This window comes from Hakea prostrata, chromosome 2 (assembly GCF_041222555.1).
Source record: "Hakea prostrata isolate BN-2017 chromosome 2, UWA_Hpros_2, whole genome shotgun sequence".
Classification (NCBI taxonomy): Eukaryota; Viridiplantae; Streptophyta; class Magnoliopsida; order Proteales; family Proteaceae; genus Hakea; species Hakea prostrata.
The window spans coordinates 56,860,377-56,884,733 of NC_142601.1; the positions used below are offsets into that span (position 1 = coordinate 56,860,377).

Sequence of the window (24,357 nt, forward strand, 5' to 3'; positions counted from 1 at the left end):
CCCCTCCCAACCTTAAGTAAATGAAGGGCGAAAGAGATTTCCATTCTGATGACCCTTAAATTTTGGGTTCCATTTCAATCAAAACACACCAAATTTTCTTTTGCATTAGAGCCAGTCAGCTATCTTATAAGGTTCTCGTATTGTTCTCTGTAATCTTGATGGTCATTCACCTGGGATGTCACTCTGGGTTCTAGTTCAAAGCATCTTTTAACAATGTAGCTAATGTGCTTCTCAACACTTGCAGTTCTTGGTGTGGCCTCTTCCAGTGGTTTCACCATGAGGTTGAGATAAACCATCAAGTATAAGTTTTGAAACGTTTTTGGTGCCCTTTGGGGCATGAACTCTGCAGCTTAAGCTTCAAGGCAAAGGTTAGAACTCCTTGGCCGTTGGTCCACTATTGCAAGACATTTGCATCTTCAAACGGAATGAGCTGGGCCTGGGCCCCGGCCCATCCGATAAGCCCTCGACCTTGAAAAGGATAAAGTAAGCGTAGGATCGTGTCTCCCTTATGAGATGGGTCTCAATCCCACCGTAGGATGCTGCCTCAACTCAAGTTCTCGGCGGTGTTACTCGCGTAACGGAACGGAACGGCGCCGTATCGGCGCACATTTGCGATTTGTTACATTAGTTATTAGTAATTTTACCAAAAAAAATAAAAAAATATTAGTAATCATAATTAAGAATGTCTAAAATACCCCTACCTTTCCACGTTATTGTATTTTCCGATTTTCGGAAGCGCAAATTAGTTTGCGAAGGGCAGCAATGGCTGCTGCGAGCTCTACTTCTGCTTCGTCACTTGGGGGTCTAACGGCAACCCGACTCAGCGAACGCTTCTTGGCGAACCAGCCCAGAACCTACCTGACTCTCCCACGTCTCCAGTTCCCTCGCTCTGCTCTCGTTTTCTCCCGGCGTAGAAACGATGGTTCCGTGGTAACATCTTCGAAGAAGAAGAAGAAGAAAAACAACGACAACAAGAAGGTAATGAGCTCCTCCAATTCATATTATGGAAATTTTGCTTCTATATCTGCTCTTAACTACTAATCTCACACGACGCTTGCCTAGCCGGCAATTAGATTCGCTCTACTATTTTCTGTGTTCGCTTGGTTTAGTTTTGCGAATTTACGTAACCTCTTTTCTGGTTTCCGTGTTCATTGTTTGGAAAGGGCTTAGTGGGCAATGCTTTGATTTGCTTGAGGATTAGTGTTCCTCAATTGTCTCTTTTTGTAGATAATGAAGTGTCCACATTTCTTTTATTTTGTGGGTTCGGCGGGTATGAGAGTTGGGAATAAAGAACATGAAGTTACTATAGTAGGTTTATTGATGAATGATCGTTTACAGGAGGAGCCATTGTGGTATGCCGTATGCAGTAAGACGGAAAATACTAAGATTTTCCAAATTGTATACCAATTTCACTACCCTTCTAAGGAAACTGAAACCAACATTCTTCATGCTTTGATCTTTTTTGAGGCCGGGTGGTCTGGTTTTCTTTTGGCCCCGTGGGGGGGGGGGGTGTAAATGATTGTATTGAGAGGTTTAGACGAAGAAAGATGGCAAAAAGCTTAATACAAGAAACAATAAGGACTCTGAAGATTCAAAGCAATACGCAGAACGAACTGGAGGCCGCAGAACTTGCTGATAATCTTTCTAATCCCTTAGAAGCTAGGCCCCAAAAGGTAACTATTTCCTAAGTACACTTTAAATCTCAGGATTTTACTCTATGCTGGCCCTGGAGAACAGACAAGCTCTTTCCTGAGCAAACACACAACATAAGTGTGTGAGAGGGCATTTTAATAATGAATACCTTTAAGTCTCTCATTTGGAGCTGATCGCAGTAACTCTTCCATCATTATGCTCTCCATTAGCTTCATGTTTGATGGTGAAATGATTTTGAAAGTGAAGTCAACCATTACTGTAGACTACCTTGGCAAAGTCCCCCATGAACTGCAGGGTGTCAAAGAGAGCACTGACTGGGTCTTCCACACTGTGATCTGTGGATGTTATGTCCTGGTGACATCCTCGCATCAGGTGGAGTCTTTTGTTAGGTTCATATTATGACTGTGCTAAGGCGATCCAAGGAGGTGGAGGGGATCCATAAGCGCTTAGGCAACAAGGCATCTGCTTAGGTAATCAAGGGCTCATAGTGTTCCCCCCCCCCCCCCCCCCTCTTTTTTCTCTCCTCATTTCCACTGAAGTTAGCATGTTACAATAAATACCTTGTATCATAAAAAATCTACTTCAAATCATCAAAATCGTCACTATGATACATAAAGTCACAAAAATCAACATGGGGCTAGAAGACAACAGAACTGAAGAAGCATAGTATTGGAAGTTTGAAACAATTAAAATATACAGTAGGTTTGTATTGTTCTTGGAATTGGTCACTATCATGATATACGCAGTCTCACATTTGGCTTTGATTTTCTCAGGAAAGATGATCTCATCTAAAGTAAATGTTCTTCTCTAAGAACTTTTAATAGTCAAATGTTTTTTTTCTTCTCTAAACGAGGATCTCTGTGTTAGGTAGAACACCAAACAAGCTTTCCACTAAATCTAAGATTGCTTAAGTCTGATTTATCTTGAAGGATTTATATTCTAGTCAAACTCTATTTGGTTTGGTGAATGCGGGTGCTATCAAAATTGCATTGAATGAAGGCATATTGTTAAATACTAAAACAAATGAATGCTTTACCGCCTTTTTGGATTTTAGCATTGTTATACCATATTAGGATTTATTGAATCTTTAGATTTGAGAAAAACCTCATTCGAGGGTTGCAATCTCACATACTGTTAAAAATCTAGTTTTCATAATTAATGTGGGGCAACACTTCTCATCCTTTTTGGATTTTGATTTTTTAACTTTTTTAATTGGACCTGAAATAGGTCAAGAGGGTGGGACGGTAATGAAAATATCTGAAATGAATGCTTAGATAATATTTCCATAAATAATTGTGTAGCTGTTCAATATGACTAAGGTGGCAACCACATACCCCCCCCCCCCCAAGCCTCCAAAAAAAATTGCTGCCTAAATGGGCCTTGATAACTATGATTAGGTGATGATCTCTCTCCAAAGCCCAATCCTGATCCAGTTCCAGGATTCCAAGTCCCTGTTAGAGTTGCTGAGTTGTTAAACATGTATGTTTTGGATGTCCCTAATTGTGTTCTTGGTTCGAAGTCTAGGTTCTTTGTGTATAAACGAATTTTCAGTATGGTATTGGACAAAATAATACTTATTTTATTCCAAATAGTTGGTTGAATGTTAACCTATTTGCTTTATATTGGGGGGATTTTCCTCAATGAGTTGGAAAATTAAGATTTTTTTGTTTGCTCCCTGTCTTGCGGTTTCATTATGGACGAGAAACCAGCATTCAAAACTATCTGATTTTCTTTCTAAGCTGCTATTTCCTGAGTTAGACAGACATGTAGACTGAATAAAAGAAATTCAATATCCTTATCTTAGTTGCTTGATAATGGGCATTCTCCATATTTCTGGATACCATGTATGAATGGCTTACTAGTTTCTTGTCATTTTATCACATGCTTGGTTAGGTTATTGCTGAAGCCTTTTGGTTTCTCTAATTTCTTGGATTCTATATTTAAAAAAATTAACATTGGACACTTGCTGAGTGTTTTTTATTGTTTGAAATGGTGGCGGTTTTAGTATTCAAAACTACATAAACTTGTTCACTTCGTTTTCCCCAACAGTCTATGCCTAAAGGTGAAGATCTGGAGGACGAAGATGCTATCGAGGCTCTTTTCCGTCAGCTGGAAGAAGATCTTAAAAATGATGACCTACCCATGGATGATGGTGATGATGAGATAAGTGAGGAAGATCTAGCTAGGCTGGAACTTGAATTGGAAGAGGCACTTGGTGAAGATGGTGAATTGTCGGGTTTGCTTGACTTGGCTGAGGACCAAGCAACAGGTGGTAATATTGTTGAGGAGGAAAATGAGGACGATGAGGAGGAAGAGGAAGAGGAAGAACCATTGAAGCTTAAAAATTGGCAGCTTCGACAGTTGGCTTCTGCTTTAAAGATTGGTCGACGTAAAACAAATGTAAGACCTGATATACTTTGTTTCTAAATTTGGTGATCTAGTGAATCTTGTTTGTTTGTTAGTGTTTTGCATGGGATTTCTAGGTGTTGGAGCATCTGTCAGCCAGACTCGATGTCTGGCTACGTGCCTTGCAAAATTCGGAGGCTGTTCTCCTCCAAGCTCCCTTTAGACCGAACTATTCTTGTAATCTCTTACAACATATGGTTTCTGAGCACTAGAACACACTAATTTTTAGAGCAATATGGAATTAAGGCTTTGAAGTCCTGTTTATTAAAAGGTTTGCTACCATGAGGGCTGGTTTAAAAAAATCTAGAAATTCAACTTGATAGGGTATTATTCGGGGTTAAATTATTGCATGGTGACTGGAGAGACTTTTGTCTGCCCAATTAAGCTGCTGTATGTATTCTTCTAAGGAGTGATCTGGTTTATACACAGGCAGATGTTTGATGAGCAAGATACCTGTTACAAGGGAGGGGGCATCAAGCATTAAAATTTATTGGTATCTGTTGAAGCTCTATGTGGATGTGTCATAAACTAGAGAAAGAAACATGGTTGTCTTTTTGCCTCATGGTTGAAGCATTTTTGTGATGAAATTCACCAGAGAGTAAAATAGTTTGGATATTGTGGATCCTTTTTGGAGCTGACTTGTCCCTTGGTGCAATGGTTAGTGGACCATTAGTGGTATCCAGAGGTCGAAGCATTGAAACAGCCTCTCAGCAATAGTTTTTTGGGTAAGAATGCATTGGAAAACTGTGCCCCCCCCCCCCCTCAGACTCTGCTTGTGCGGAGGCCTTTGGTACTGGGTTCACCCTTGTTATGCTGGTGGTCATATCTAGCAAGAAAATTGGGATCAAATTTATTTTTCAGTTCAGTTGGCATGCCTAAGGAGTTTGGGCAGAGTATCCATATTGCCTATAGACATGTAATGACTTCCAGCACTGAAGCATTTCACATGGGAAAATGATACGTCTTCTCTCTGATGACTTTCAGATGAGGTGGTGTATTAAGAAGCTTCATGTGTAGTATTAGTAAAGTACTGATGAGTGCAAATTCCATCCTTATGCAGTAAGCTTCCTTCTGCTTGGGCCATTTGCCCTGGGGATGTAGTTGTTGGTTGGTCTCATGAGATCATGTGAATTTTGGTTTTGGAAATCATCATGATGCAATCTGCCAACGATTTAAAAATTTAGACGGCAAATGATGAATGAGTCAACAATGTGGGGATCTGTGAAATTCAATCTAATTTACTCTAGTATATACAATTATACATGGTCAAAGATGATACTCCACATTCCTTTGAATGGCGGATGATATGCACCCTTGTAACTGCTTATAATTACTGATCAAAATATCACATGACTAAAATCTTTCAGAAGACTTGATCTTCAATGAGGTAGGAGGAGGAGAATGTACACTTATTGACTTCTTCCATAAGCACTACACTATGAAACTTGATTCTACAAGCATCCTTGCCAGAAATTGAACACCTGGCTAGCCTAATAGAAGTTACTGCATATTTCATGTTTGACCTCCGTTCTGCAAACAGAAGATTTGCCAGCCTTCTTGAAAAATCATAATAGAGAAAAACAGGTTTTGGGTGAGTGTAAGTGTGGTAGCAGTGGTTTTTTGTGTTATTTATTCTTTACGTGTCTACGCATTTCCAGATGCTAAATAATCTAAATATGAACATGTGTGAATAAAATACTGTATGGATGGTCCTGAGTAGCAAAGGTGGAAAACATTATTTGGTCCCATGGAATTATATGTTATCTTGAGGTGCATACTTTGGTAATTATTAAATTCCTCATTTGCTGCATTTTCTTATTATGCATAGGTTGGTAATTGTTAAAGACAAGTTCTTATCTCAGTTTTGAGGTTGGTTTTGGTCAGGCCTGAATTCAAGATCTACGAGATCTTGTTTAATGTTACTACTTTGTCTTTTGTTTTGAGCCAGGCCCAAGACCAAAACAATTTGCGGATTTTGGTCAGCATCAACCAAGACTTAGTTCCATGATTAAATGCATGGTTTTTCCTATATATATATATGGGTCTTCTTTTCATCCCATGGGAATCTAGTTAATGCATTCTAACTTCAACACTCTATATCAGAAATTTTCTTTTGTTGCAGATCAAAAGACTTGCAGCTGAGCTATGTCTTGACAGGGCAGTTGTCCTTCAATTGCTTCGTGAACCCCCTCCCAACCTTGTATTGATGTCTGCTGCTTTACCTGATAAAGTTGCAACGGCAATTTCAGAGCCTGAAACTGAAAGCATGGAGCCTTCTTCTGTAGAAGAGAAGGTTGATGTTGTAAAACCTGAGACCAAGGTGAGAGAACCAGTACATGCTACTCAAAGTAGATGGGCCGCGCAGAAGAGGCTGAAGAAAGTGCATGTTGAAACTTTTGAAAGAGTTTATAGACGCACAAAACGTCCTTCTGTGAGTAAATTTCTTTTCCTTTACACACAAATATTGCATGGTGGTAGAGGAAAAAAAACATGTCAGTCAAAACATTGGATAAAGAAGAAGGAAATTTAAAAAAGGAGCTGAAAACCAGTATGTTCTTTATGGAATTATTGCTTGTTGCTAAGAAATTATGTGAATAAATAGCACAAATCATTAGTCAGCTGAAAAACAATACAGAAATTCATGTTGGCTATTTAATATTCAACTGTAAGAATTTGAAACCCTTCTAAAAAAACTTTAAGCTAGTGTTCAAGTGGGTACATAAAAAATTGATGAGTTTTTTTTTTGGATTGACTTGCTTTGACTGAAAACATCAATTGATCCCTGATATGTTCTCCCCTTTTTTTTTTGGTGTGTGTTTGTGGGGGGGGGTGGGGGGGTGGCATTGTTGATACCAGTCATAAGACTGGGTGCCCACAGGCCCAAGGGGATGGAGAGAGGGAAGGGAAAGGTGTGGTAGGAATGGAGGATTGAACCACTGACCTCCTTGGACTTTAAGCCTCTAAATGGAGGCTGCCACCCATTGTGCTAGAAGCACATCCACGGTCTCTGATTTGTTCTTCTTTATTAATTTTTTACAGCGAGTTGATGAGTTAAAGTAAAAGTTTTACAACCGTAGTTTTTAACTCCCTTGCAGCTTCTGTTTTTACACTGTAAATGTGCTGAGAAGATCTTCTTATTCTTTTTTTCCCCTGTATTTGTCAATTTGAATGTTCAATTGCTTTATGCAGGATATGTTTATTCTCTTCCAATATCTTCATGTATTAGTGTAGTCGTACTAAGTGGATTTTGTAAGGTTGCTTGTTCCTGCTTTAGTACAAGCTCTTATTATCCATATTCTGTAATATTAAATAGTAGGATGACTCTCATAATTGGACATCCAAGTTCAGTGGACTAGCCCATTACCTTGCATGAATATGGTAAGGGAGGCCAAAAAGCCCCCCATCTCAAGAACAGAAGTAGATGTTTCTCAGTTGACTCATCTTTTCATGTTGCAAGTTTTGATGGTGGGGCTTGTCTTGGGTCCCTTGGCGTTCCTATCAGTTATTTTACTGATTCAATGTAGTTGCATGCATTTCCATGATTCTTCCCAACCCTCCTTTTTCCCTCTTATTTTTCTGCTACACCTATTTTCAATGGGTTACATTTGTGATGTGGCTATTATCCAATCTATGCTGTTTTTCTGAAACATGCATTAGCTGTATGGTTATCATCCTTTGATCCTTACACCTTGCACAAAAATGACCATGCAGAATACAATGATCAGCAGCATAGTTCATCTGACCAACTTGCCACGCAAAAGGGTGCTGAAGTGGTTTGAGGACAAGCGTGCGGAGGAAGGGGTACCTGATCACTACCTCCCATACAAGCGGTCTGCTCCTGAAACTGTCTTTAGCAGTTAAATTTACCTTTAAAAACTGGCTTAGATGTATCTAAACAATAAACATAATGTCTTGTTTATATTCTATACATCACTTTGTATCTTCATCTCTTGTTTGGCCGATTTATTGCTGTCTGTTAAAATGACTACATAAATAGGGTAGATTCTAGCTCTTCATAAGCACTAGCTTCCCATCTTTCAGGTCACAAATTTTCTGTCATAAAATGCTTAATTATGCTTGACAATGTCATCCTTGTCCAGAATTCCAGATTTTACCTTCATCTAGTTCCATGTACAATATGTTGGAACCTAAACCCATGATGTTAAGTAGGATTACCACCAAATACAAAAACAAGAACCGAAATTAAAAATGTGGGAGCTGAGTGGAGGCCCTCTAAGAGTTTCCAAATGAAGATTGCCCAGAAAATTTTGGATATTTTATAGTCTTTGAAAAATTTCCTTAATTTTCTTAGAGTTATTTTTTCTGCAGATAGTACAAAGAAGTAGCTATCTTTCTGCCACTTGGTGGACGAAGCTGCTGTATGGAAGTAGTTGTTTAGCAACTTTGCTGACCCATTTTGGAGCTGCCATTTTATTAATCCTGCTTGCTTGGAGAAGACCACCTAAACCTTAAAAACTCAAAAGCTTTAGTTTCTCGTTTGATGATGATCCTTTTTTATTTTTCTTCCTCCTTTTCCTTCTAATTTCTAAATGCTAGAGGGAATTCCATGTTTCTTATTTTATTATGCTTAGGTGTAAATAGTTCTTATTATCTTTTTGATATTTTGTGAATATAAAAGTATACATCTGAAATGATAGTTTAGAGAGAAAGTCTAAATAACTCAAGGTGTTGGAGGGGGTTTAGATACAAGACGACAGGGATTACGCAACCAGGTGCCAACCCAAGCGACCAAGCAATATCTTGAAAAATATATTACAAATTCTTTAACACCTTAATAAGGGATATAGATAAGAAAATATTTCTTAAAAATATAACTTGTGAAGTTAATTATATTTTAAATCCTCTTTGAGTACTATAGATATTTTTTTTCAAGCCTTCCATCGGTCAGATATCAACAATCTGCTACCAGCATGACAGTTCATAACAAGGGTAAAATTGGATTTAGAGTTCATGTTTTTTTTTTTTTGGGTAGAAAGTTAATTCTATTAACTAAAAGGAAAAGCCTCTATTACATCCTACCGCTAATTGATCAAACTACAGTAATCATCGAATATTAGGGGGTGGGGTTGCAATATTAAGAAAGGCATTTTGAGTAAGTGCGCTTTCATTGAACGATGGTAGGATCCCCTTGATATCAGCCATGATGGGAAAGAGTTTCCAAGGAGCTGTGGTTGAGTCGTGATTCAGAATATGTGCTAATGCACGATTGTCCGTTTCTAGTTGGATATTCGTCAACTTAAAGTCACGGGCCCATATTAGCGCTTGACGTACTGCTAACGCTTCAATTATGAGAATTTTTTGAAGTTGTGTTCCTTCCAAAACAGAAGATCATCTTTCCTTATCATCTCTTGCTATGTCGCCAATGCCTCCAAGTTTGCGTTGTTCAAGAAAAGAGCCATTTACATTTAATTTCACGAAGTTTGGCTGCGGAGGCTCCCATCTTATAATGGATGGTATGGCCTATGTATCTTCCTTGTTGGTATGCCCCTGATTGTAGAAGTGCAAGCTTTTCCAAATACCGAAAGTTATAGAATCAGGTGACGGTCTTTCCTGCCTATCAAAGAGACTAGTATAAGCCTTCCACATGAGCCATATTGTTGTAAGTATTGTCAGAGGTTCTTGATTGCTTTGGTCTTGTTTCCATTGTGTGATAAGTGAAATGATTTTGTCCACAAGATTACCTGTTTGTGCTAAGACAGGAAACTGTAGTTATTCCCACACTGCATGTGCTAGCTGACAATTGATCAAGATGTGATCAGGAGTTGTCTGTGGTTCACCGCAATGGAGACATAGCATGGAGCAGCTGCAACCCCTCTGTTCCAATAAGGATGCCGTGGGTGATTTTCCATGAAGTGACTTCTATAGGAAATGCTGAACTCTAGGTAAAAGTGGTACTTTCTAGAAAACTTTCCAATTGAGAGGTGGTTGCTGAGTATCTGAAGTGATACTTGTCGCCATCAAATAAGCCGATCTAACTGTGAATTTGTCATTTGTTGTCCATTGCCATATTTTCCAATCTTTAATCTAAGATACAGGAAGTGGAATTTCCAACACTTTATTTACTACCTCTGGTTGCCACCATTTTAGTAACTCATCCTTTTCCAATTATGTGTGCATTCGTCAATAAAAGATGAAAGGTTTTTTGGTGCTAACATTGCAAAAGGTAGGCATCCCACATCCGTTGGATATTGATTGATCCATCTATCCATCCATGGGTTGATAGACTTTCCATCCCCAACTTGCCATAACAGTCCTGTTTCAATAGATCTCTTCTCATGAGTTCATGTTACCTAATAGAAGATGAGTGCAATATCATCTACCATGGACGGATATAACCCTTCTGTATTAATTTATTGTATCGATATCGGCCATGCTTGACACCGATATTTAAAACGGTTACCTGACATAACATCAATCGATTTCAAACTTCCCAAGAAATTGACGATTTTCACTCCCTCCCATGGGTCCTCTTCTGTTCCTTTGGAACCCATTGTGATTGTAAACCTAAGTTGTACAAATTAATTATTGAATTTGTCAATATAGGATTGGTAGATTGGTAAGATCCATATTTCTCAGTGAAGAGGCCATGGGTTCGATCTTTGCGGATGACAAAGCTTCCTTTGAGGATGTAATCGAAGTGTGCACATTGGCCCAGACACTAAAAAAAAATTTAAAAAATTAACTATTGTTCTGGTTTAGAAATTTCTACAGATTCAATAAATAAAACTAGTTGACTTACGGATCCAAATTATTGGGGAATTCTCTGGATATATCTGGGTTAGTAGATATCTTCATCATACCTTTTTTTTTTTTTGGTAAAAATCTTCATCATACCTAAAGATAGGTTTATGGATCAGTACTGATAACCAGTCAAACAAGCAACAAGGAATAAATCAAAGAAAACTGGAAATTGTTTTTTTTTTTACAAAACGATTTCTTATGCATAGCAAAGTCATATTTGTATCATTAGCAGTAGGAAATTACTATATTAGTGGAGACATCACACATGCCCACTTCCCCTCTTCCCCTCTTCCCCTTTCCCCCATCTCTCTCTCTCTCTCTGTTCCTTTCTACATATATAAAGGCTGTCTAAACAAGAAGCTTAGCCTTTAATTCAATTCTCTCATAATTCACAGCAGGAATCCATAGATCAGAGAAGAGAAGGGCTGTGAGCATGGCTGGTCTGCAAAGGTCTACAATATCTTTTAGGAGGCAAGGTTCATCAGGGTTGGTATGGGATGACAAAATTGTTTCTGGGGAGTTAGATCAGATGAAGCAGAAAGAAGATGGAACAGATAACAGGGAGTTGAGAACAAGCAGAAGTGTAAGAGCAGGGAGAACAAGAATAGATCACCACCAATCCAGTGAGATAAAGTTGGAGCGAAGTCAATCCGAGGGCAGCCGAGGGCGGCGCCGGCACCGGACAGAAAAAGAGGTGTTACCTGTTGCAGACCCACCATCTCCTAAGGTATCTTTCTGTGGTTTCTGTACTGTCTTCAAAAAGCCAGAGAATGATAATAAACATTCACCTCGTAAGCGCAGGTCTTAGGATTAATTGTTAGATGCTGTGCCTGGCCGGCCAGCTTTGTTTGCTTGGAGATCCATCATCTGTTCCTTTCTTTTTTCTGGTTTTCTCAATTGCATATACACAGAGAGATAGACTAGACCAATCCATCTCAAAGCTCCTGAAGGACATGAGATGATGAATGACATGCAGGTCTACATGTAAACATACCAAAAATCACTGCAATTCTCTTCTTTCTTCTCTCCTTCTTAGTTTCTTTTGTAGACATGGTTTTGCTGTTCTGTTTCATGTTTCTGGACTTGTCATGCTTGTGCATATGAGTGTCTGTCTCTGTTTTGGGTCCTGCAGAAATGATTTTGATGTATAAACAAATACCAGTGGCGAATTGAGGTTCTCTCTCTTTTTGTGCAGCAAAATTTTCATTTTTCTATTGGGTTTCTTTTTTCTTCTTTTTTTTTTCATCATCAAACCAGCCATTTCCACATGAATGGGGCTCATATTCCATGGAAAATAAAAGGGAGGGAGGAAGGTATAGAGGAATGGAACTTTAAATCAAAATTTTCTTACTATCTTTACATAAGAGGTTGTGTTTCACTGTGCCAAAAGCACATCTACGAATCAGGCATTCTACTACCAACAAGGTATGTGTATGTCTTAATACCAAATGAATCTGATACCAATATCTTAAAATCAAGTTGGGATGATTATGTTTTTATCATACTTGCCCATTACATATTTAAAAGATAGATTCATCCTTTGTCTACCTTATTCTTGTTCACGGGTCATCAACCTTTCTTTTTTTCTAAATATATGATGAATATGTGTAAGGAAATTTTCAGTGTTTCAACATAAATTTTCCTCCTAAATGTATAGTGATGGAATTGAAGTATTCTCTGTATAATACATATTAGACAATTGAAATCTAATATGACAGAAGGCGCATGTTAGCTAGAGCATGGGTGGAGAGAGAAGTAATATAATTATTAATTTATTAGAGATAATTAATTAGAGATAAGAGGTGGTGGAACCTAGCAGTTTTCAGGCGTGGAGTTGGATCATGGTGACGTTTTGTGCCTGTCAAGAATCAGTTTCATTGTTTTTCTTTCTATTGGATAACAATAATGATAATATATATATATATATATAATATCCTTTTAATTATTGTTTAAATTTGAAAATCAGGTAAAGCTAGATACCCGTGCTTCATACCATATGTCATTTTTCACTACAGTTAGGCCATACATTAATGACAATTCATGGCAAATTCCAAAAGCATGGTTCTCTATTTAGATTTTATAAAGGTGTTAGTAATTTTTAAGTAGGTAGAGATAGATCTTGGTGTAATGGTGATTATGTCATTGAATCATAATTATAGTCTAAGATTAAGACATCAAAATTATTTTTTAATAAAAGCATTTAAGATAAGATTACGTAGGAAAATTGCCTTCTTAGACTTTGATTGTATGGAAAATTCTTGTCGACAAGTTTGCCTTTTCAATATAGGCAGGTGTTTTAATCATATTGTTGATCACTGTTGATATTGAAATTGATATTGGATTAATCCATTGTCGATCCATGTCATATTCTCTGATATCCCGATGTGGTATCGAAATTTAAAACCTTCTTTGAAGATTACATTGAGAATTTGATAATATGAACAATTTTAAATCATTAAGGAAAATGAGGGGATTTTTTTATTTTCTTAGTTTTTTGGTGAAAAGGAAATTATCAATATCTAACCTTATGAGACACGTGGTTGGTCAAGAAATAAAGTCAAGAAAGATAGGAATCACATATGACACATTGGTAGTGAGTCATTTCCATGAAAATTCATTTTTGCAATCTCATTTGGTAAAACGTCCTTTCCATAGGATCATGGAAGATATGAATGCACAGAAATGTTTATATATATGCAGAGTTAGGCAGGTTTTCTTCAATGGTAAACGTTGTTCTCCATAGTAACCTAAACTACTAACAAGTTTAGTTTAAGATGACTAACAAAAGTTGTCTAGAATTTTGTTTGGTATCTTCAACATCAAACCATCATTGTTTCTAACGTTTGAATGGTGTTAATAAATTCTTCTGGAATCGAATCAGATCATACCTGCACAAAGTTTGGTCCAAGCTGATGAACCTGACTTTTGAACCTGACTTTTGAACCTAAAGGTCATAGATCAACTAAGGTTGTCAAGATTGAATAGAATTCCTGTTTAATCTTTGGCCAACCAGAATCTACAGTAGAAAGTCAAAATCAAACTCAGAAGCACTGACAAGTCTACAGCCACACATGCTGGGCGGTGGGCGGTGGTGTTTTTTCTTTTTATTTTGATTTGGTTTCTTTCACTCATAATATTTTAACTTCAAATGATCTATGAACACAAACATTTCTCTCATGGTCGTGATACCCAGAACCTAGGGAGAAATTAAGAATTGATTTATTACCATTTACCATTCTCCATGGTTGTAGTTCGTCTGCAAAATTTAAAATAAGCCATGACTGACACAAGTGGAGCTATTTGTTTACCAAGAAGGAAAAAGAAAGAAAAAACACTACTAGTGGAGCATATATTAGTCTCATTAAGACACTGTCACTCGCCATCTTAGATAACCTTTCAACTTTGGAAAAGTCTTCAATTCTACAGACAGGAAGTTGAATGTGGATGAATCATTTTTTAAAGACTGCATGACAACAGGCTATGACAATATTGCTCGGAATCATCGGGGTTCCATGTTCTTTTGTTTTGGAAGAGGAACTGAGTTCTAAGACATTCTCACTATAGAAACTATGGCAATACGTCAAGCCTTACAGTGGGCATGCGATTTTCATCTGACTGACATTAAAGTAGAAACTGCTAATCAAACCCTATTTTACATTTTGCAACACCACCCACATGAAGTTCCTTGGAAGATATTCCCAATTCTCTCGGATATTCTGCAACTTAAGGCGTCATTTGCCTCACTCACGTTCCGCCATATATATCGCAAGGCTAAAATGGTAGCGGATGTATTTGCTATGGAAAATGCCATTTCACACGATGCCTTATTAACTATTACCTACCCCCCACCTCCATTGGATTTTACTATTGATACATTAGGCCTAGATTGTAATAGGGGATTCTCCCTCTAAATAAATAAATTTTTGTTCTATCAAAAAAAAAAAAAAAAAACAGAAGAAGACCAGCTGTCAATGTTTGTCATTACTGGTCAGTTCCATTCTAACCCGAGTGATGGGCTATAGTTCAGAAACTTCAGGTATTTCTGTGGGTCTTAGTATTTGGTTTTGCAGATTGAAATCATTCCTAAGTGCCCTAGTTTTCTGTCCAAATTGATTTTTCCATTCATCAACATGATCATATGAATGAAAAGTTGTTTTAGGAATCAATTGCAATTGCAAACCATTAAGAATTGAAGAAAGAAAAAGAAATAGATTGATTAACATAATTATTGTATCATCAATTCACTGCGAATGTAGGGTTAATAGAGTAGTAGGATCTATATTTCTCAATGGAGATGTTGTGGGTTTGATCTTTGCGGATGACATATATAAAAAGCTCATGTTCCAAAAAAAAATTATTGATACCTCATCATACTTAGGAACATGGAAGTATGATATCAAAATTGTGAAAACAATCAGTTTTGAGTGATTTCACAAAAATCTACCGATCTTAAAATCTTCGTATATAAATCATAAAGCTTTATTACGATTGAGACATTATATAGTAATGAAACCATAAAGATGTCAAACCTATCTTATGGCCTATATTATGTAAGTTCCTTTGTAGTCACTGTGCTCTCTGAACCTTTGTCTTGAACACCAGAAGAAATATTTTTTCCATTGAAAAATAAAGAAAGCAACCTGTCGAATGTGTCACGAAGGATCCAAAACTTGAACCCACAATGCAGTGCCAGGCAGGCCCATATACTTTATCAAACTCCTGCAACCATGCAAACCCACATGCACCCATGGTCAGCCTCATTATTATAATTAATGAAGACAGAGAAAAGCTTGATTGGTTCATCATGTATTGGTTGGTCCAAGTTCAGGCCAAAAGGAAGAACGAAGAGAACAGGGTAAGATCTGAAATCTTGGATCATGTCTTCTTCCCTGTGGTATTCATTGAAAAAATTCAGAACCCAACAGAAATAGATTTTGTTGCAGACACCTTGTGTCCTCTGTGGTTCATAATAACCATCCAAATTAGGCAAGTTAAAAGGAACCCATGTATGCTTCTTGCTGATTAAACTCTCAGAAATTTTTGAAGGAAGAGATTAATAATAAAGATTTTTAAGAGACTCACCTTCTTAATGTTGTAAGCCATATGTTTAGCACTAAACTTCTCTAAGCTGTCATAGGTTCTTCTAGCACACCTGAAGGCATGAACTTGCATGTATCCTGGCATGTCTGTAGCAAGAACTTCCACTTGAAGAAATGATGCTACAGATGATAGGTTTGTTTCCACATGTGATACAGATTTCCTAGACTCCTCCAGCTTCACCACAGTGGCTGTATCACCTCGTCCAGCGCCAGCTTTCTCCTTCTCATGATGAGTCTTTGATTTCCTCAGACCCCAATTTCGTGAAACAGGTTTGCTTGCCTTGGCTGCTGCTGCATCTGATTCCGGAGCACCGGAACGGTAAGAACCGAAGAAGCCTCTTCTTTGCTTATCATGAGAGTCCATTACTGGAAACTCTTACATGGGTAGGTTGGTTGGAATATTTAGTTCACAGAGTATGTAATAGGTGAAGGTCCTTTTCCTGGAATCATGAATCCATACAGGGCAGATATACCCATTAAGATAATATCAATTTGTAGAACGGGATTGTATAGTTCAGAGGAACAACCCATGTGTTATTGCTTCTGGTCTATGAAATAAAAAATGGTGGGAGGTGCTTGGGCAATATTTGATATATTTTGTTGCTTGGTTCAGAATTAGTAACAGGTTCTGTGGTGATAATTGGTCTAGACTCTAAAGCATGATTGTCCTCAAATCATTTTCTAGTAGAAAGTCAGCATATGGGACAACTCCACCAGAAATGTCTCTTTTAACTGAATACCCCACAGGGTTGTTCCTCTCTGTGATTCCCATCTAGTTAATTAATGATGGTAAGGGTAAGTAGAATTTGAGATCTAGAAAGGTAAATTAGCATCACTTCTAGGAAATAGGAATGCTTTAATGGTTTCATGTACTTGTTTCAACCCCAAAATTAGTGGAAATAGCATATCACTTTCGGGTTTACAGGTTTGTGAAGTTCTGCTTGGATCTTTTAGACATCTCAATTATTCAAATCTGTTGAGATTAGATGAATGTAGACAGTAAGATAAGATTTCTATCACAACACCACTGTACTCCCTTGTCTGGTGCTAAGAATCAAGAGTACATCATGATGTATAACATTCATTACCATCTATTCAGATGATGTAAACTTGCCCAATAATGTATGCGACTTGTTGGCTATTCGGCCACCTAATGCCATCTAATTGGAATCTAGACTTGGAATTTATTTATTGTCATGACACTGACATTTTCATTTTCATTTATGTTAACCTAATATTAAACTGTATGCAATTATGAATCTACAATTACAGTAGTGCTTGTAAGATGTTTGTTTATTATTTAGAAGGTCAAGGGTTGGGGATTAGAAAATTATTTTCCAGGGACTTGATTTGCAAGCAGAGGGTAGCTTATCTTCTTTTGAAGTGAAGTCACAGATGGTTTCCATGTGAATTTGTAATATATTATTAGTTAGATTTGTTTAATTATTAACACCTCTAGAGTTCACATCGTAGCAAGGTGCTACTGTTTCTGAGGCAGAGAGAAGAAGAGTATGAGTGAAGAGGCACAAGGCTTCTTAGCTGAAATATTTCTGGCTTTCTTGAAATAAGTTACAGTTGAGAAAGTAATCAAATTTCAGATGGCATAAGTTCAATTGGGTTCAGGTTGGCTCCAGCCTGATGTTTCACTTTCACCTGTGCAGTTTGGGACTTTCAAGTTCTCATTGTTGATTGATCTGTCATTGGCTTCTCCTCTGCCTTCTGTTTTATTTCTTCTGATATATCATGGGATGTCATGAGCTTCACAACCGATGTCTATCCTTAAGAATGAATGTCTTTCTTTTTGACATTAAAGGAAGAAGAAGTAGAAGAAGGAATGAATGTCTTTATTGGATTGGCCCCATCAATTCTTTCATGGTTGTGGATAGAACTCTGGGAAAACCCAACAAGAATAGGGACTCAAAAAATATAAAATCTTTAATATTCCAATGGAGACTCCAAACAAAAAATGAAAGATGTAAACAGTGGGGCCGACAAGTTTGCTAGATTTGAGCTATAAGAGCATGAAAGAGCATTCTTTCATGGTTGAGGTTGACTGGTGTTCTGTATCTTTCCACCCAATATATATATGGATGAGGATGAATGGTCTAGCTACTGTCATATATGTGGGGTTTATAGGTCTTAGTTGCTTTCTCTTTGGCTTCTTGGGGGTGAGGAAGAAAGCAACAATAAAGGACAACGCAGGAAGAAAATCACAGTAAATATAGATTGGGGTCAATAGCATTTTCATCAATTCAAGAGCTCAGCATAGATTTGAGCTATAAGAGCATGCTTGGATTCTCTGAAAGGCAAAGCTGGACCTGGAACATTTATGACTACAGATGTCTAGGTTCTTGGCCTATGTTAGCCTTTAGATTAAGCTTGAGCTTGAGTAGACTTTGGCCCAGCCAGTGTTGATATAGTGCCATGGATTGACAGCAATGGGAGTAAGATGGTCCTTGCAGAATCAACTTAGAAAGATTGGATTGAGAAAAGGGAGAAAAGTTTACATGGTAGAGGGAGAAAGGTGAATCACTATCACTTGGAACATAAATGGGGGGCATGAAGAAAAAGCAATCCTTTAGACTTTGAGAGAGAGCATACCTCCACTAAAGGGAACAAAGGAAATAGTCACTTTTATCAAAAGGAGGAGGAGATTCTTAGTATGGAAGAAAGAAACAACACAAGTCCTGTAGGTTTTAAAGAAAATTGTGTGGCACTATTGATGATTTAATGGACCACAGCTGATGAAGAGAAACCTAACTCTGATAGCTACCATGTCTTCTATTAGCAAAATCTAACCCCTCCCACCACCTCTCTATCTTTATTTTTGCGTGAATAAAAGAGAAAGTAAAATATGGATTCATTTCAAATGCAATTTTGATTTTCATCTTCTAAACGATGCAGGTTTGCATTAAGATCCAAAAATTTGAGATGGTGGTGTTTCTGTGGTTTCCTCCAGTGAGGCCATGTTAATATAGCATTATCAGCAGGCCATGCAACTGCATGATTATCTTTAGCCATGGAAATGTATGTCTCTGGCCACATTTCCATTAATGGCTAATAGCAACTTTTACATCTGATTTAACAGTAGAGAGTGTGAAAGAGCAAAGCAGCTCTTTCTTAGGTTATAGAACTAACCAATCTCCATATAAAATACAAATTCTCATCGTTCTTTTCTTACTTCGAAGTTCTCTCTTCCATGGATGTATCCCTCTAAGTCTGTCACTCCTCTGTGTTGGAATTAGAAAATTGCAGAAATGGGGGCTCCTTTTAGCCCAAAGCAGTCTATGATCATCTCACCAGCTGCTTTGGACTGAAGGGAGCTCCTAATTCTTCTCTTTTCCTTCATTGAGCTCCTCATGGGCTGCTGGGGTAGCTGGCCTGGACAAGTATTTGCACTTGTAATGACCAGCAGAGCCTTAAAATCCTTGTGGGGTTCATTTCACCTTTCTAATTGCATCTTAAGTAGTAGAAATCTTTTCATGCATGTTACTACTTTACCAACAAAATGCTCAAGATTGTTTATTTAAGTCATTATTTGCAGTTATCATTTTCTTTGATCAGTCTAGCAGGTAAATGATTCAGTGGAGTATATAGCTGTGAATTGAAGCCAGCACTGAATTCGAGTCATTATGTATGAACACTACTCACAGACCTACCATCTAGTGAAGATCATGGTTGAGTTAAATGAAACACTGAAGCTCAGGTTTTAGGTTCATCTTTTGTGTTGTCAAGCTGATCATATCTTGTTACCTTTAATAGATGTTCATTCATTTTGCTCTCAAGCATCACATAGTATTTCCCTTCATTGTACTTTTTTTTTTTTTGGGTACGGATACTTTTCATTCAAAAGAAGAAGGTGCTACAGCCAAGACATCAAGAGGGCATAACTCTTAAAGCCAAGGAACAGAATTTGGCCAAACCATCGCGCACACAACAAAGACTGGGTGCTCAATTTCTGTTTACTCCCTATTACATATTTTCAGTTTTAGGTGTTGGTAGTTTGGCCACTGGGTTACCCACTTAGGGTTCCATGGCTCATTTTGGGTCTTCAGATTCCATAATCCACCCTGAAGCTGAATCCGGTGGCACATCCTTGAGCTTCCATGATCCAGTCCAATTAACAAAGTTTAAATTTAGTCTTAACTTCTTAATCAGCTTGTAAGCCCAAAGAAGATCACCAGCTATACAACCCAAAGAATTTTGAGACAGATTGACACTTGAAATCTGAAATTCTCCAAGAGGATGCAGATCATAGCATGAAGTTAGAGAAGCCCAAATTTCAAGTAGGTGAAACCAGGACAGAATTAATCAAATGCCAATTTTTGGGTTAGATCCTTCAAATTTTTTCACAAACACTGTAAAAACAAGCTAGGGTATCATTAATAGGTTTTATTCACTAATTGGTCCTTCCCCCATTGTTTTTGCTTCTTTTTCTTTTCAGTTATATTTTGTTAGCACCGGAGTAGTGGTCTTGTGGTCCTAAGCCTACTTTCAAATGATTTGATAGTCCTTATGTATCTCAGGTTTGAATCTTCGGCTTTTCTGTTTCTCACGTTGGGTAGTTGTGTACTCTTCGGCCAGGACATGGGGTCCCTACCTATCGAGGCTACCCTGATGGGGCCACTGAAATTAGATAGAAGATGAATGGGCTAGCTCAACCAGGCCCAAAGAGCCCAGTCCTTATACCAGAAGTAACGTTGCATGGGAAGTTGGGGCCCACCTTCTCCGTGAATCCTTCAATTTTTTTTGTCTTGGTGAAGCCCATTTAGTGATTTCATGGGATACCACACAGTTGAGAGAAATCATGGCCCCTGTGTCTCTCCGTTGTCATTGCAAGAATAAGTGAAGCATTCCTACGAGTTCCCCAAATCCACGTGCTTTGTCTTCGCCATTTTTTGACGGATTGAATTGAAATTCATGTGAACCATCTAGACGAAATTCGTTAAAAGATGCCCTTTTCTCCACTATGATTGGTGTGGCGTGGGAGATTCCCCACAGCGGTGGCGAAACAGGAAATCGAAAGTTACAGTTTTAGACAGCTCAGCAGAGACTAGTCCGAATTCATTGCACCCACCTCCTAAGTCCTTTCTCATAATCTAATACCGTCTCTCTCTCTCTAATCGACCGGTTTCTAGATTGACCACGCTTCCTTCTTCCTCACCTTTGGATAATTTAACTCTTTATGGTTCTCGTTCTTCCACGCTCACTGATTCGTTACCATTGGATTAGATGAAAACCAACGGCTGAAACAGCTTCATTAATCCATATTAACTAACATTAACAATAATAACCCGCCACTTTTTCTACTCTTCTCGAAAAGACAAAATTAAAGATCTCCGCTTCAACGCTTCTTCTCTACTCTCAAGCTCTCCTCTCACGTTGCCCCCTTGAGGACCAAAATGCAAGAGCAGGCGACGAGTTCAGTTGCGGCGAGTTCGCTACCTTCGAGTAGCGAGAAGTCTTCGAGCTCTGCTTTCCATCTCGGCGTCATAGAAGGTTGGATCTTCTCTTTCTCTCTGTTGATCTTAATGGACTGGCATGGTTTCTTATCAATATATTGAGTTTTTCGTTGATTCTTTTCTATCGTTCTGATTTGTTTTTCAGCTAATTAGAAGTTAATTTTGATGAATGTGGGTTTTCTTCATAAGTCCTTGGAATGGATAAAATAGTGTTTCTCTGGTAGTGTTAGATATTCGTAATCAAGGATTTCCCTTAATTTTGTCTCGAAAATCCGATTGTGCTTTTGGGATATCCGATCTTTACTTGCTTGGATTGATACTGAATCGATAGTGTGATATATCGAGTAGGGATGGAGAGTGACGATGAGATAAGAAGAGTGCCAGAAATCGGCGGCGAGGGCGCTGGCCCGTCCGTTTCAGGCAGAGATGCTAGTTCAGTGGGAGGGAGTGGAGGGTATCAGGATAAAGCTCAGGCCTCAGCAGCAGATGGCGCTCAGCGGAAGAGGGGTAGAAGCCCTGCTGACAAAGAGAACAAAAGATTAAAAAGGTTTGATTTTGGTCACTGCTCCATTTCATTTCATTGTTCTACACTAGTATTCCCAATTATATTGCTTTTGCCTTAATATTGTTATTCAAATATACCTGAATTCAACTGAAAAAAATAAATTGGTAATTTTGTTTTTCTTTGTTCATTTGTTGTTGGGATATTTAAGGTTGCTGAGGAACAGGGTTTCAGCTCAACAGGCGAGGGAGAGGAAGAAGGCCTACTTAACTGACTTGGAGGAGAGGGTTAAGGGTTTGGAGAAAAAGAACTCTGAGCTGGAAGAGAGGCTCTCCACGTTGCAAAATGAGAACCAGATGCTCAGACATGTACGCATTCATCCATGCCTTCTCTCTCTCTCTCTCACTCTCAGCACCATCACATCATACTATCCAATATCCATCATCATGACCTAGTAGATTATTAAAATGACCCTTCTAGATTTTTTGGGTAGAAAAATGACAGAAACAGATTTTTTTTTTCTCTCTCAATTAAAAGCAAGAGCTTCTAGATAAATTACGAGGAACTGAGTCCACAAATAAGAAGAGACAGAGAATATATGTGGGGAGTCTAGTTTCCAAGTATTAGGCTATTGATACTTAGAACCCTATGTGCACAATCATCAAATTTTATTCTCAAATTGAGGCGAAAAAAATCTCTCAGAGGAAGAATTCTTTGACACAAAAATATATTTTTTTCATTCTTCCATGGAAAATTTTCTGTACAAGCCTTAAAATTAGATTGCCGTTTGTTACTCTAGTTGGCGTTCTGGTACTGTACCTGAGTTAGAAATTTACTCTCCCCCAGAACAAAATATAATTAGGGAAAATTTGAAGTTGCCCCTGCAGAAGGCTACCTCTTGTCCCCTTAAGTAATTTGCTGTCAATAAAGCATTTTCTCTTCCTTCCTTGGTTGTGTTTTTCTGTTTGTTTTAGAATTGATTTAATTGTAACTTCATGTAAGCATACCCCCTAGAATGGATTAAAACAAACGCAGCCATATGCATCTTTGACACTCTCTTTGTAATTTTGTTTGTGTATTACAATATCCGAAAGTGTAGATAGATAAGATTAAGAACAGAGGAGAGGTCATTGGGTGGGTATTCTGGGAAGAATTTACAGAGCCCATCTGCTAGTGTTTCTGTCTTCTGTCTTCTGTCTTCTGTCTTCTGCTTCCTGTTTTGTAGTATTTTCTTACAATGTTGCTTGCCTTGCTTTGTGAACTTGCAGATACTGAAGAACACAACCGTGGGCAGGAGAACCGGAAGTAGTGGCACTGTTGATGCTTCTGGATGAGAGAGAGTTGCTTCTTTAGTTTTTATTTCTTCCCTAGACCATGTTGAGGTGATAATGATTTAGCGAAAGATCTGAAGTGTTCTTCTTCAAATACCCCAGAAAAAAAAAAGGAAGAAAAAAAAACCCTAAGTGGGTACAATTAGAATTATAAGGGGAAAAGCATAGAGGTGGGTTCTGCTAACTGATGTAAAAATCTAGTCATAAGTTGTGATAATGAATGGTGTCATTATTATTGGCTAATGTGATGTGTTTATCCTATTCGTATTTCCTGTAAATCTCACAGTTTGTTGCCTTTTTCTTATGGGCAATGGATAAGCACAGAAAAACACGCCCGGGGCCCGGGGGCCCAAAAAAAAAGGGGCCCCCCCCCCATGGGAAATTCCAGGCGAGTCGGGAATTTTTCATGAATGCTTGATGCGGTTGGCGCAACATCTCAGGTGCAGCACGGGCACGGGCGGGCGCCGAAACAATACCCCAACCTATGAGCCAAACCAAGCCGCCCAGAAAACTTGGGGCCAAGAGTGGCAATTTGGTACCATAACTGTTTACTGTAGCATATTGAACTGTTTAAACCGTGCTGTTTCAAAATTCAGTACGGTTTGTACTGAAATCGAATTTGGGTATTCCGTAGATTCACACCTCTGAATCCGACTGGACGGCTTTGTCGGAAGAAAAAGAAAACTTGATTACGTGTTGGATAGCCCCCGGGGGGTGTCTCATAAGGTATCATATTGTTGGTATATACCGCATCATTACCAAATACAGAATTGAGTATCGAATTATGTATTGTATACTAAATTAGCATTAGTGGGTCCAGATAAAATAAACAACTTTTATAAGTTTATGAGAGTTGTTGGATTCAACCATAGAAACCCACCATTTGTTTCGAAGCACTAAACTCTAAGCTTTTGTGGTGAATATTTCCATAGAGTATTGCCTTTGTTTTAACAATATCTGATAAGAGAGCTAAATCATAAAATCGTTCCTTTTTCTTTTAAAACTTGTTGGTGCAAATGCAATACAATCATGCTGGTAGTGCAAAGGAATCGATGTGTTTACCGATCATTTCTAGACCATTACATTCCCTCCGTCCTCGGGTTTGGGGAGATGTAGTGATTGTGACCTTAATATGTCCATAT

At 38.2% G+C, this 24,357-nt stretch overlaps 4 protein-coding genes across 5 annotated transcripts; 3 read left to right on the forward strand and 1 right to left on the reverse strand.

Moving 5' to 3' along the window:
• The first annotated feature begins 742 nt into the window (after positions 1-742).
• OCP3 (overexpressor of cationic peroxidase 3) lies at positions 743-8,234 on the forward strand. The gene is made up of 4 exons (XM_089145338.1): positions 743-978; positions 3,703-4,053; positions 6,182-6,490; positions 7,771-8,234. Exons 1-4 carry the CDS (start codon positions 763-765, stop codon positions 7,918-7,920), a joined length of 1,026 nt encoding a protein of 341 aa, XP_089001464.1. The 5' UTR covers positions 743-762; the 3' UTR covers positions 7,921-8,234.
• Positions 8,235-11,254: 3,020 nt separating this feature from the next.
• On the forward strand, positions 11,255-11,629 carry LOC149025120 (uncharacterized protein At1g15400-like). The gene has a single exon (XM_089143553.1). The coding sequence runs from the start codon at positions 11,255-11,257 to the stop codon at positions 11,627-11,629; it is 375 nt and encodes a 124-aa protein (XP_088999679.1).
• A 3,181-nt stretch (positions 11,630-14,810) lies between these two features.
• Positions 14,811-16,454, reverse strand: LOC149025121 (Dynein light chain type 1 family protein). The gene is made up of 2 exons (XM_089143076.1): positions 15,904-16,454; positions 14,811-15,540 (listed from the first exon to the last, which is right to left on the reverse strand). The coding sequence occupies exons 1-2, from the start codon at positions 16,282-16,284 to the stop codon at positions 15,388-15,390; spliced, it is 534 nt and encodes a 177-aa protein (XP_088999202.1). The 5' UTR covers positions 16,285-16,454; the 3' UTR covers positions 14,811-15,387.
• Positions 16,455-21,235: 4,781 nt separating this feature from the next.
• On the forward strand, positions 21,236-23,535 carry HY5 (Basic-leucine zipper (bZIP) transcription factor family protein). Of its 2 annotated transcripts, none has more exons than XM_089143077.1 (4): positions 21,236-21,419; positions 21,731-21,929; positions 22,096-22,252; positions 23,153-23,535. In XM_089143077.1, the coding sequence occupies exons 1-4, from the start codon at positions 21,323-21,325 to the stop codon at positions 23,216-23,218; spliced, it is 519 nt and encodes a 172-aa protein (XP_088999203.1). In that variant the 5' UTR covers positions 21,236-21,322; the 3' UTR covers positions 23,219-23,535. The 2 variants fall into 2 exon arrangements, with proteins under 2 accessions (XP_088999203.1, XP_088999204.1); XM_089143078.1 differs by having other exon boundaries at positions 21,350-21,419; positions 21,714-21,929.
• The last annotated feature ends 822 nt before the right edge of the window (positions 23,536-24,357 follow it).